The sequence below is a fragment of the Columba livia genome, chromosome 1, assembly GCF_036013475.1.
Source record: "Columba livia isolate bColLiv1 breed racing homer chromosome 1, bColLiv1.pat.W.v2, whole genome shotgun sequence".
Lineage (NCBI taxonomy): Eukaryota > Metazoa > Chordata > Aves > Columbiformes > Columbidae > Columba > Columba livia.
The window spans coordinates 208,751,309-208,765,059 of record NC_088602.1 but is presented as its reverse complement, the minus strand read 5'-3'; the positions used below and the strand labels follow the sequence as shown (position 1 = coordinate 208,765,059).

Here is a 13,751-nt window from a genome sequence, read left to right as displayed (position 1 = left end):
GGCACCTACAGACTCACCTTCTGACTTAAGGGTGACCACTGCTTCTGAATATATTCTCTTTCCAATTCCCAATCAGCATTTGTGAAGCGATGTGCAAAGCGAGCATTTGCAAAGCTCCTGAGTGGCAGAAGATTAATTATTCTCTACTTTTCAGGCATTTTCCTTCCCACTGCTGTCTCCCCATCCTTGCTCTTAGCTCCAAAATGCTGTGAAAAGCCAGTGTTGTGAGTCCAAGCGGCTCCACATCATCTTGCATCTTGCTGGCGGTGACACTGAGAAGTGTCATAAAAATGCTAATACTGAAAGGGACTGGTGGGTACAGCCCTATTGCGAAGGACTCTGCTAAACTGCGGCTGCTCTTTACTTCCATGGTAACCACAAAGCGTATACCCAGAAATACCCTACAACTAGACTGTAATCACAGGGTCTTGCAGATTACTGGCTGATTGCATTTAGTTTGTCCAAAGAGAAATTACCGTTCAACTAGCACTCACTCTGCTGTAATGGACAGAAATCACCGTATACGATTTAGTCCGCAATTATACGGCAATTAACGGATACAGAAAAACCTGCCTCTAAAGCCTCAGAGCTTTGGCATCTCTGTGGAAAACCACGCTGAGACTTTGAGTGATGGGGAACTCTTCAGTGGTCTCTAAGATGTCACCAACCAAACCAGACAGCTTACTGAATTGTGTTTAATCTTGTAGTGGGGAAACCACCTTTTTCTTTAAATGTGGGAGTTTGTCCCACTGTAGATCTCACTGGAGTGAGAGATTCCTGATTTCAGGAGGGTAAATGCCTATATGCATTGTGATCAGCAATAGTAGCAAACATAAAATCATAGAATGATAGAATAGTTTGGGTTGGAAGGGACCTTCTAAGCTCATCCAGTGCCACCCCTGCCATGAGCAGGGACATCTTCACCAGATCAGGTTTCTCAGAGCCCCGTCCAGCCTGGCCTGGGATGTTCCCAGGGATGGGGCATCCACCACCTCTCTGGCCAACCTGGGTCAGTGTTTTACCACCCTCACTCTAAAAAATTTCTTCCCCATGTCTCTCCTTTTCTTGCCTTGTTCCCCTTCTGTCCTTTAAGCAGTCATCTCCTCTCCCATTATGAGGCTTTTTGGTTAAATGTTGGATGAATCTGTTGATGGAGGTGGGCAGTGGGATCTGATGGGTGGCAGGATGAACCCTGTGTGAACCGGCTTATGATGAAACAAAATCTGGATGAAAAAATACACTAAACACCATGTGTCAGAGAGACTCCAGAGAATGGCTTCCATTTCCTCACTAAGGCCAGATCTGTGTGCTCTGACTGTGCCTGACATGTGTTTGTTTAAGTCTGTCCAACTCTCTCAGAAGATTTCTATGGCTTTCTTAATATTTTTGGACACTGGATACCCCTTACTCCAGCTGAAGCCTTTCTTGTTCTGAGTAGGGAAAAAAAATTGCCTCCTGGGGCTTATGTATGTAACAAACACTATCTAGCACATCCTCAAATGAGATTTAATGCTTTTTTTGGCAGCAATATGGCATTGTTGATTCACAATCTGTTTGTGATCTTCAGTAGTCCCCAGACCCTTCCCTGCAGCACTGCCCAGTCACTCCAATTTTGTATTTGTTTGCATCAATTCCTCCTACTGAAGAATTCTTGGTACTTGCCTGTATTGAATTTCACTTTGTTGATTTTGGCCCCATTCTGCAATTTGTCAAGTTTGTTTTGAATTCTTAACCCCACTTTTGGATATTGTTGCACCCTTTCCCACATTGTCATTCACAAAATCTGTAGTCTATCATCCAAGTCAGTAGTAAAATACAGAATAACGCCAGACCCAGAACAATACTCCATTTGAAACGCCCTTCCAGCCTGACATTGAATTGCTTAACTTCTTTTAACCGCTTTTTGGCAGCTTTTGCATATACCTTATGGTGGCTTCTTTTAGATCATATTTCCCTAGTTTGTTTATGGGAATGTCCTGTAGGACAGTAGCAAATACTCTACTGAAATCAAGATAAATCACATCTGCTGCCTCCCCTTTATCCACAAAGCCATTAAGGCTGTCAAAAAAGGAAATTAGATTGGGTTGACACAATTTGTTCTTGACAAATCTATGCTGGCTGATTTTTATCACCTTATCATCTTGCAGGTGCTTATAAATTGATTGTTTAATAATTTGATGTACTTTCTTTCTGGGAAGCCAAGTTAAGATGACAGGTTTGTAATTACACAGAACTTCAATTTTCCCCTTTTTAAGGTGTTTCCATGGTATACCTGTTCCCTGCTTTCTGAGACCTCACTCAGCTGCCAAGATTTCTTCAAAATATCACTAGTGCAGATAACCTTACATATATGCTCAGCATCTATGGAGTACACAGCAGAGGTATATTTGGATCATAGACCCGTAATGCATATTATCCACCTTAGAGGTTCACCCAGGAGTTGGCAAAGTATTCTTCAGGGCTGTTCTCAACAACTGGGAGGCAGATTTCCAGGATATGTCCCATCACACGCAATGATGTTCAAATTGCAGAATATTCACCCAATGGCTAAGTAGGTTATTGAAAGGGACACGGCTTTCTCCACTGAGAATCACAACTTTGAGAGCATCCCGCGGCTTTCTGGTGGGTAATGGCTGGTAAGGAGGTAGGTGACAGCTCCATTTATCTTGTTCACAACTTGCAGCACCACCTCTTGCCTCATCTCATCCCATCCCCTCCCCACTTTTGGGCACCATGTAAGTCTGGGTTTGTTTTTTGTTTTTTTTTTTTTTGCTCTCTCACTTCTAGTATTCATACGAAGGAATGGAGATTAACAGCCTACCGGTGGAGCTGACGGTTGTGTGGAACGGGAATTTCAACATTGACAACCCAGCACAGAACAAAGGTAAAGAGTTATTTCAACTTGTCCTTGGAAGCGGTAACCTTAGCAACAGGCCACATCTCTCCCTACACTTAACAAAGCCGTCACCATCTCCCTGTGCTGTCTGGTGCATCCTTGTTCTCTTCACTCTGCAAATTACCAATTTTTTTTTGTGTGTGCTTTGTGTTTCCCACCCCACACTTCTCTCTTTGCACCTGAGAAATATGACTCTCCCTCTCATTTGTATCGCTTTCTCTCTTCCTTCATCATCTTTGCCTCCTGCTTCTCCCCGCATTTTTGTGTCTTGTTTTTATGCCTCTCCTGCTCTAGCTTCTCCCGTCTCTTTATTTCTCCTGCAGTGATGCTCTTCAAGTTAACATGCCAGAAGAGCGGATGGTCTCTTCTCAGAGGCAATGTAGTAATGAACAGGAGAAGGGAGAGGGGGAGGGGAAAAGCTGCTGCTTGCCAGTGGGAAAAGGTTGAACAAAAGAAAATTTTAATGGCCAAAGACTGAAAACCACCTCCTGCCCAGAGCCAGTCTCCATTTAACTACCACCAATGGCACATGATTGATGTGTCATTCACAGAGGGATGTTGCATGCCCAGCCATGACCCTAGAGCATTTTTGGTGGAGATGGGTAGTCCATTCACATCCAGATCCTTCTTGTCCACCACCCTCAGCCACACTGAGACCTTTTCCCCAGGCAACCTCTCCTCTTGGCTACTCTGCATTTCTGGATTCTCTCCTTCTCACATCGCCACCTCCCAGAAGTTTCTCCCTCCCTTGCTTTACTTTCTCTTTTCTTGGACACTTTCCACATCCCCGACTCCATTTCTGCCCATCAGGTACTCCCTTGGTCCTCTCACACTATTCCACACCCATTCTAATGCTGAGGGTTGGTGGGTGAGGTTTTCACCAAAACCACATTAAAGCCAGAGAGCAATACAGAAAGCAACTCTTCTCCTCACAGCATGACCCCCTCTTGTCCTTCTTTCCCTGTACCAACTGCTGTGATGTCTTTCTCTGCTAATTTAAATAGCCAGTGGGTTTTAACACCCAGTCTGAATGCAAAAGGTCCTGCACTATCTTCCCCAAAACTGTGGCTTTTGGAGATTAAATCCACTCAGTAAACACAACAGGCTGGAGACCATTGTCTAGCTCTGGCATCCAGCAGCATGGCACAGCCCATGTTTGCACTGCCAGCCTCTCTCTGTAGGCATTTCTGTGCTGGTGATGTAAACCAGACCAGGGGATGAATTCAAGATTTGTCTGTGGTGCTTAGTCTTTAGCTCAGTCTGGTAAAAGTTATTGGGTTATTATAGAATAATAGAATCATTTAGATTGGAAAAGACCTTTAAGATCATAAAATCCAACCATTATGCTACCACTGCCAAGTCCACCACTAAACCATGTCCCTAAGAACCTCACGTACGCATCTTTTAAACCCCTCCAGGGATGGTGACTCCACCACTGCCCTGGGCAGCCTGTTCCAATGCCCAACAACCCTTTTCTGGATTTTTTTTTTTTTCCTAATACCCAATCTAAACCTCCCCTGGCACAACTTGAGTCTGTTTCCTCTCATCCTGGTGTTTTCCCTTGGGAGCAGAGCCCGACCGCCCCTGGCTCCAAGCTCCTTTCAGGCAGTTCAGAGATCAGAAGGTCTCCCCTCAGCTCCTGTTCTCCAGCTTAAACCCCCAGGTCCCTCAGCTGCTCCCATCACACTTGTGCTCCAGCCCCTTTTTCAGCTCCATTCCCTTCTCTCAACTTGCTCCAGCACCTCAAGGTCTTTCTTGTCATGAAGGGCCCAAAACTGACCCCAGGATTTGAACTTTGGCCTCCCCAGTGCCCAGTCCAGTAGATGACACGAACCCAAAAGTTTGTAAGTAACTATTTGGAAAAATTTGGGAAGTGGCACTGGCTGGCAGCTACCCCAAATGAGTACTTTGGATGACCCCATCATGTTTTGGGTCAGGAGGAGAGCTAAGGCATGTGCACATGGATATATCACATTGAGACGTATCATATGCTCTTGAGGACACAGAGCTTTATTTAATAGCATAAAGGTAGTGGCTACAAGAAACACAAAGCCCTGGCAGGACTTCTGGCAGTGTTGCAAATAAGCAGACCTTCTTCTTTGGAAACCTGAGAGGTAGAGGCAGGATTAGGTCCACCACCTTTCTAAGTGCGGTTCTGCTGGGGTACAACACCTTCAAGCAACCAAAAGGCCATTACTGTCATAGCCAGCATCACCTGTACTGGGCTGATAGGCTGAAAGGCTGAACTAAACGAGGCCTGCAGAGATACTTACTGATATCACTGGAAGCTGAGCAACTCAGCAAATTTGAGGAAATTTAACAGAAAATTAAGAAAAACGCTGTATCCCAGGAAGCCTATAGTACACTGTGATTGACAGATGTTTGGCAAATTTTTCTTGCACCCAACCTGGAGAAAATAAAAGGTTCCTGAGATTTTCCTTGCATTGTTCAGTGTTTGCTGACTTCTAGGGTGCAGTTACGAAAAGACAGCCAGAGCTTTTCAACACACATATCCAAAGCCTTTGAGCTTTGGGATTGTGTATAGCAATAACCAGAGACAAGACTTCAGTCACCTACTGACACAGCAAAGCAGAAGCACAAATGGAAAATCCCCAGTCTCACAAAGAAATCCAACAACACCCCCACAAATACAGAAAAAAAAAGCAAGTCTGAAGGCCTAAATTCTGCCACCTTCATCTTCAGGGAGGAGACTTGTGCTATCAGCCCCCTGTGCAACCCAAGCCTCAATTTACACATCTGTAAAATCAGAATAAATAACATAATCTTATTTTGTAGGAGGACTGCAATGTTTTCAGGCTTTATTTGGGAAAAAAAAAAAGCTTTGATTGCTTCTAATCACTTAGCCCAAGAAGGAGCTAAGCATTAATCATTGCTGTCTGTATTACAGGAGGATCAACTTAGTATTTCAAAGTGTAAGGCAAACTGAATTTCTGAAGCAGAAGGAGGGGCAAAAGCTGGTTGTGAATCCCTGGATTCAGCCTCATAGGGAACCATTGTCGATTTACTATTTTTTCTTAGGATTTCTGTTAAGGGGAAAACGTGAGCAGTATCACTTTAGCACCCAGTTCTCCGTAGTTTCACACCAGACAAATCCCCAAGTTTAAGCTGTGGGTAGACGATGTCTAAAAATTCGTTCTAGGATGAAGATCGGAGCCTGAGACTGGGTTATAGGTGTCAATATGTGGCATTCAGGCTAAATCTGAAAAAGGAAGGGACTGAGGCTGAGTCACTTCTTAAGCACTTTTCCTCCAAACCTCCTGCTTGCAGCCCATCACCTTATTGAGGGCAGCAACCTTTCTTCTGCCCTCAGCTTCCAAATTACCTTGCATGAGGGATGAGCTCTGACAAGTGTAGTTTATTTAAAGAAGGATGTAAGCATTTTCTTCCCTCCCATTATTTGCCCCCCTGGAGAGGTCCCATCCATCTCCTGGGATGAGCAGCCCAGGACACCTTCCCCTCTCTCGCTTCTCATTCTGCCCTCTGACACCCCACCGCTCTCCCATGCTGTCTCTGTGTCTCTCAGGTCCTCTCTGTTTTACTGTCCCTCCAGTTCACCTGTACAAGTGCGGGGCCATGCGGGACAGCTGTGGACTCTGCCTGAAAGCCGACCCAGACTTCGAGTGTGGCTGGTGCGAGGGGCAGAACCAGTGCACGCTGAAGCAACACTGCCCGGTTCAGGACAGTCAGTGGTTGGAGTTGTCCAGCACCAAGGGCAAATGCACCAACCCCAAGATCACAGATGTAAGTCATGGATTTGCAAGAAGCTGGAGTATTTCCTCTCGTACCTTTTCCTTGGTTTATTTTTGTGATGTGTCTTTGAGTTGATGAGGGGAAGGTCAAGACTGAGTTCTGCTAGGTCAGGCAAAGCCTCAGGAAATTTGGGGATGGGAGGCCATGGTGGGCTTCAAAGGTAGGCATACAACTTCAGGTGTCTACAACAAAGGGAAGAGCAGCGTGTCAGAGTTTCCACCAAAGTCAACGTGGACATGAGTCAGTTGCACAAACAAGATTTACTAGCGCAGTCTGAGGAACTGCGGAACATCTGAGCTGCCCACACAGGGCTCGCAGATGTGACACGAAGCCTTTAGGAGCAGCTGAAGGTGAGACAAGATGCTCTGGGGCATCTCAAAGGGATGATGTGAGGGTAATCAAATGAGCCCAAGTGTCTCTTGAAACTAATCTGGTTGAGAAGATGTTGAGTGGTCCCAGAGTGTTTTGAGCTTTGCTGACAGAAGGTCAAGGAAGAGGTCAGGTTGTAGTTCATGCATGCCAATAGCATGACATGGACAAAGTCAATGTGCAGAAAGAAACAAGACTCCACTGACTCCAGCAGGATAATGCTTTTCTGTTTGCCTGGCTGACTTTGCGTGGTGAAAGAAGTCCCCATAAAGCAAACAGAGCCCTGTAGAGTTGTTGCTTTCCTCCTCTGGAGGCTCAAGAAGAGACAGAATGAAGCCTGGACTAAATGAAGGTTGGAACAGTCCCATTATGAGAGTATGAGGGCAAGGTTGGGGGGAAGGACCTGCAGCAGGCGTGTGTTCTTTAGAAGGTTTCCTATTGAATGTGTTGACTGGGTCAAAGGAAGAGCTGGGGCAACAGTACAAAGGGGAGATAATAGAAAAAACATAGAGAGAGGGAGCAGAGGAAGAGAAAGAAGGAAGAGGAGAAAAATCAAGGCTCATCTACAGTGATTTTTGTCTGCTGTCTTAGGATGCCCTTGCCATAATGACGAGCACCATTTTCAGGGTCACAGGGTAGGCAGCAGGACAGATCTGAGCCTCGGAAACGAGGGCTCCTTCTCTACCAACTACATCCTGCCTTAAGCATTTCTCGATCACCACACCTTAGTTAACACGAGCAACCTTTCAGGGTGGCTAGAGGCTTATTTTGCAAATGAGAAAAGCAAGGAGGAAAATAAGACAGAAAAGATACAGGGAAATGTAAAGGAAGAAAATCCAGCCTCCACAGTTGTGGTTTAATTTGAATAATTAGGTGGGTTATTTTATGAGAAAGAAGGAAAGAAGGGAGGGAGGGAGGGAGGAAGGAAGGAAGGAAGGAAGGAAGGAAGGAAGGAAGGAAGGAAGGAAAAGGAAGGAAGGAAGAAAGAAAGGGAGGGAGGAAGGGAGAAAGAAAGAAAAGAAAAGAAAAGAAAAGAAAAGAAAAGAAAAGAAAAGAAAAGAAAAGAAAAGAAAAGAAAAGAAAAGAAAAGAAAAGAAAAGAAAAGAAAAGAAAAGAAAAGAAAAGAAAGAGGAAGGAAGGCAGGCAGGCTTTTTCAATTGTATTCATTTAAGAATCAAAAAGTGTGGGTGTTATGGACAAGCCCTAAGCTAATGTCCATGCACCAGAGTTTTGTGAAAGCAAAGGTTGGGTAAAATCTTTTTCTTAGATGCCACTGAAAGGAACCCCTCTTGCTGTGTTTTCATCTGTCTTCCTGTTATTCATTAATCCCCAAACTACTCACTCAGGTGGGTGCTGGAGCACCAGGCTCATTCTGATGTTTCCATCATGGAGATCTCCATCACAATTGGAGTTATCCAGGGCTGGTAATTTTCAACTCACCTAAACCTCTGAAACCAGACTCAGACAGCAAGTACATCTAAAAGTTCAGATTTGAGGCATTGAAAATTATTGGGAGCTGAGGGAAAGTTTTTTAATCTTTTCAGATTCTCAAAGCTTAGGAAAGATTCAGAAATTTTGCATAGATTCATAGAATTTGGTATTGGGAAGCTAATGGATGACCAACTAAAGCAGAAGTCGATAATACAAATACCTGACCATGCAGTAGCATGACGTTCTGAAAGCCCATCCACATTTTTCTGCCAGGCTTTGACCCCAACCCTTCATCTACAGTCTCTTTATAAAGTGCAAAGCACTCACTCTCCACCCTACAGCTCCAGAAGAGATGTACTTCTAATTCTTCTGCTATTTGCTCCAACAGCTCCCAAAGCTCAAACAGATCATTGCAATATTCGCTCATGAAATATTCCAACTGTCTGGTGCAATCATAAGTAGCTCTTGTAAAGTCTGTTTTCTGAGCCATTAGCATGGAAGTAATCTCAAGTGACTGGATCTATATTGCAGCTAATGGTAGGTCTGGAGTGGTTTGTAAGAGCACGTATACCCAGGCAAGGAGCCAGTGTAATATCTGTGCAAGCGAAGGGGGAGAAACAACACGTGTACTCACACTTGCACAGGCACACACAACCACCCAGCACAGAGCTTCCCATAACCTGTATTTACTTACTAGCTCCTGCATTTATACTGCCACTCAGTGAAATTAAAGGATTTAATCAATGTGCTCTTGCAATCTAGAAGGCAAATGGTACCCCGGGCTTCATCACAAGGAGCGTGGGCAGCAGGTGGAGGGAGGTGATTCTGCCCCTCTGCTCCACTCTGGTGAGACCCCTCTGCAGTGCTGGTCCAGCTCTGAGTCCTCAGCACAGGACACACATGGACCTGCTGGAGAGGGGCCAGAGGAGCCCCAGGAATGATCCGATGCTGGAACAGCTCTGCTGGGAGGACAGGCTGAGGGAGTTGGGGTGTTCAGCTGGAGAAGAGAAGCTCCGGGGAGACTTTATTGTAGCCTTTCAGTGCTTAAAAGGGGCCTGTAAGAAAGATGGGGACAGACTTTTAACGGGGTCTATTGTGATAGGGCAAGGGGTCATGATTTTAAACTAAAGGAGGGGAGATTCAGGCTAGACATGATGAGGAAATTTTTTACAATGAGGGTGGTGAGAGCCTGGCCCATGTTGCCCAGAGAGGTGGTGGATGTCCCATCCCTGGATACATCCCAGTCTGGGCTGGACAGGGCTCTGAGCAACCTGAGCTGGTGAAGATGTCCCTTCAATCCAAACAGTCCTATGATTTTTTCATTTGAAGACCCACTGAGCCACAAACCCTCCTTTCAGCGTGACAAGCTGCAGCATTAGGCTGGTACGAGCAGAAGGCATAAATTCTGATGTAGTGTCACAGCTCTGGGTCTGCAAGAGAAAGCTGAGATTTCCTGGAAGCTTTTCTTTCCTTACTTGGGTATTCCTCTCCAAAACTGTCAGGTCTTGTTCCACATTTTTGCACCTGAAATAGAAACAGGGTCCTTTTCTTTCACTGTGAAAACAGCACAGTAACATTTAAACTTCTGCGGGAATGCCATGGGTTGGGGTTAAAGAATCTCCCACATGCGCCTGGGAGAATCCCAGGCCTTCCTGTTTTAAGGAAATAAGTGGTTTTTAAGCTGGACTTTATAAATTAAAACAGCACAGGGTGAGGTTCAGAGGTGTTGTGATGGTTTCAATCTGGGAAGTTACCCAGTGATGCTTTTTTGCATCACAGCAAGAATTTTTAAGAATCTGGTACTTTAGACAGTGACAGAAGGAGAATGAGAATGTTTCCATTGAGGTTTTTGGTCACTTCTACAGTGAAGCTTTTGTCTCAAATTCACCCCTAGTTCTAAAGAAAAGGTCTTTTCTAGGAAGATATTCCTTTTCACCATTACACCTTCTTTTATTCAGGGTAATGACATTAGTCATATGAGAAAAAAAGAAGTCCTCTTTTGACCTGCTGTGAGATGTATTTCCCATGCTGGCAAGCTCTTTCAAGCATAGATGAGCCCTAATTAACCACAGACTTGCCTTACTAGACACCTACCTTACTAGAACAAGTGAAAACCATTTGATAGTAAGTTTAATACCATGAAACAGAACCAAAATATTTCATGGAGAACTCAGTTCTCTTATAAAATGCGTCTAATACATAAGGAAATAAACTGAAATACGGTAATTTTAGTTTATCTTTCTTTTGTCATTTTGAGTACATATTAGTTTGCATTCATATAAAGTGTTTTGTCAGCGAAGAATTAACTGACATCAGCAAAATATTTCAAACAGAAAACTTTACTTGAACAGATATTTATTAATGGTTCAGAATAAGCATATTTTGGAATTGCTGTTTTTAGAAAATAGTTCAAATTTTGAACGTTGAGTCCCCAACTGAGACAGTCAGCATTAGTTTCTCCTGGAAAAGAAATTCCATTTTCATTCTCATTTTTAAGATACTTTCCTCATTTCCTGGAAGGTAACCACAAATGCCTCTCTCTTTCTTTCACTTTTTATCCATTTTCTACTTGTCTATCAATCTCATCACCACAGACCATCCAAAGGTGAAATCTCCAGACAAGAGAAATAATCATCTCACCTGTCAGATCTATGAATTTTGTGCTATTTTCTTTGTAGGACGTAAGCATCTTATTGACTTTTGGAGTAGAAATAAGCCTGCCATAGTTCTGATTTCGTTGGTTCAAGTGGCATTTGTCTGTTTTTTGGACCTGACACCAGGCCATCATGAGGGGTCTTGTGCTGCAGAGGTTGTGTCTACGTTACACAAGCGTACAGGTCCAAGCACTTGTCTGTGATAATTTAATACTATTAAAATTTTAACCCCTGCAGGTTCCCTGTAGAGTCAGAGCAAAGGCATATTTTATCAGAAGGTGGTTCACGGCACCTAAAATTAAATCATAGAATCATTGAATCATTTTGGTTGGAAAAGACCCTCAAGATCATCAAGTCCAACAGTTAACCCAACACTGTCACTAAATCATGTCCCTAAGAACCTCATCTATGCATTTTATCCTAAAATAAAATATTCCCTAGAGGTGTCAGGGTCACATTCTGTGATTCTGAGATTCTTTTCCTTTTACTAAAGATTGACCTCTAAAAATTGGCCTCTGGGTAGAAATTAGGCAAACTTTGGTGCCAGACTTCATGCTGGGAAGCAGTCAAGAGCAGCCCTGGTCGTGCCAGTGCCTCGACGTTCCCTGCCAGTCTGACTGCTAAGCAAGGGTATGGCTGCCAGCCCTAGATTCCCAGTTGGCAGAGCCATCGTCCAGTGGGTAGGGACCTCAGACAGGGAATTTCCCCTTCTTCACAGCCAACGCTAGCAGATGGCAACCATGGCATCCTGAGTGGGCAGCAGGGAACACCCTTTGAAAGCAACATTTGAAACTCCTTTCAACTAGTCAGTTCTATGGCAAAGCATTTGGGCATGCTGACTAATTGGAAGGGCGGAACTGGGATAATTAAGGGCCAACACCATGATTTCAGTGTTGTTTCAATGTTGAGGAGACAACTCCAGTGCTAATTTCCACCTGGCTCTGAACAAGGGTGACGGATGCAATATAGAATGTTTTTCCATGGACATGTCCCCTTTGCGTGGGCCAGAAATGTCACAGAAGGTTGGACAGCTCTGGGTTGAGGGTGAGGCTCTGCAATGGGATGGAGAGGTGAGCTCTGGAGTCCTAGTGGTGCTTTGGCTCTTCTGCCCAGAACAACCGCTGCTGAGCAAGACGTAGCAATCCTACTGTTCTGCGCTGGTGTGACCTCACCTAGAGCACTGTATGCAGTTTTGGGTGCCACAGTATAAAAAGGATATAAAGGAGATATAAAGCCACTGGAGAGTGTCCAGAAGAGGCTACAAAGTTGGTGAAAGGTTTGGAGGGGAAGCCATATGAGGAGTGGCTAAAATCACTTAGTTTGTTCAACCTGGAGAAGAGGAGACTGAGGGCAGAGCTCATGGGGCTGCAGCTTCATCACAAGGGGAGCAGGAGGGCAAGGCTGAGCTCTTCTCTTTAGTGACCAATGACAGAACCCAGGGAATGGCAGGAAGATGTGCCAGGGAGGGTCAGGTTAGACATGAGGAAAAGGTTCTTCACCCAGAGGTGCTGGACACTGAACAGGCTCCCCAGGGAGGTGTCACGACCCTAAGCCTGACAGTGTTCAAGAAGAGACTGCACAACGTCCTCAGACACATGGCGTGAACTGTGGGGTTGTCCTGTGCACGGACAGGGGTTGGACTTGATGATCATTGTGGGTCCCTTCCAACTCTGGACATTTTCAGCTGAGTTTGTGATGCATGATCAATATCTACCTCCGGAACAGATCAAAAACTCCTTGTGCTTTGGGCGGGGAATTTAGGATTTAAAGTGACTGGATGAAGCCATTTGTGTCCTTTTCTTTTTCTTTCTCCCATTTATTTCCACTCCTGGCTTTCCATGACAAATGTCTTTAAAGCGCAGAGCTCACCTGCACTACCAGAAATCATCTCCTATTCATCTCCAGATATTTTGCAAGTAGTCAAGATAGAGTAGAAGAGATCTGGGGCAGAATTCTGGATACTCTGAGGTTGATGCATGTGTGATATATTTGCAGGGAGCTAGTCCTTAGTGATGTATCTGGACTAGGCTTGCTTCCTCAGTTGTTTAGTGTAGTTGTGAACGTCTCTAAGTGGTCACAGAGACATGATATGCCTCTTCTTTCACATGAGAGGATGCTGATGTCTTTACACAGGTGGTGTGATTGTCTTCCCTTTTCTTGTCTCATTTCTGCAGATCAACCCAGTGACAGGCCCTCGTGAAGGAGGGACCAAAGTGACCATCCGTGGGGAGAATCTGGGGCTGGAGTTCAGAGATATTGCATCTCACGTCAAAGTGGCTGGAGTAGAATGCAAGCCGCTGGTGGAAGGCTACATCCCAGCAGAGCAGTAAGTTGGGTGTGTGGCAGACACTGGGCCACAGCACACCTGATAACAGTCCTTGTGACCTGTAGGGTCTTCTGAGAAGTCCATTTCACTCAACCTTGGAAGTGAAGAATGGAAGAGGCTGTTCCTCACCTCAGGAGCTAACAATCCATTTATTACTGAATTTGGATTGCATATTTAGGTGGTCCTCATGGCATATACCCTAAAATTATATTTTGTCTTTCACATAACAGCCACCAGAAGAGTGTTCAATTCCTGTTTGTGGGACATCAGTCCTGAGAAACAGCTTATCCCACACAGGAGTGAT

At 44.7% G+C, this 13,751-nt stretch overlaps 1 protein-coding gene across 2 annotated transcripts in view; it reads left to right on the top strand.

The window, feature by feature from the left end:
• The window catches only part of PLXNA4 (plexin A4), a 490,888-nt gene that overhangs the window by 404,229 nt on the left and 72,908 nt on the right, over positions 1–13,751 (top strand). For both annotated transcript variants that reach the window (XM_065049321.1, XM_005509327.3), the window contains exons 11-13: positions 2,788–2,884; positions 6,468–6,658; positions 13,296–13,447. In XM_065049321.1, the coding sequence (XP_064905393.1) occupies positions 2,788–2,884; positions 6,468–6,658; positions 13,296–13,447 (440 nt within the window). The remainder of the gene's footprint in view (positions 1–2,787; positions 2,885–6,467; positions 6,659–13,295; positions 13,448–13,751) is intronic.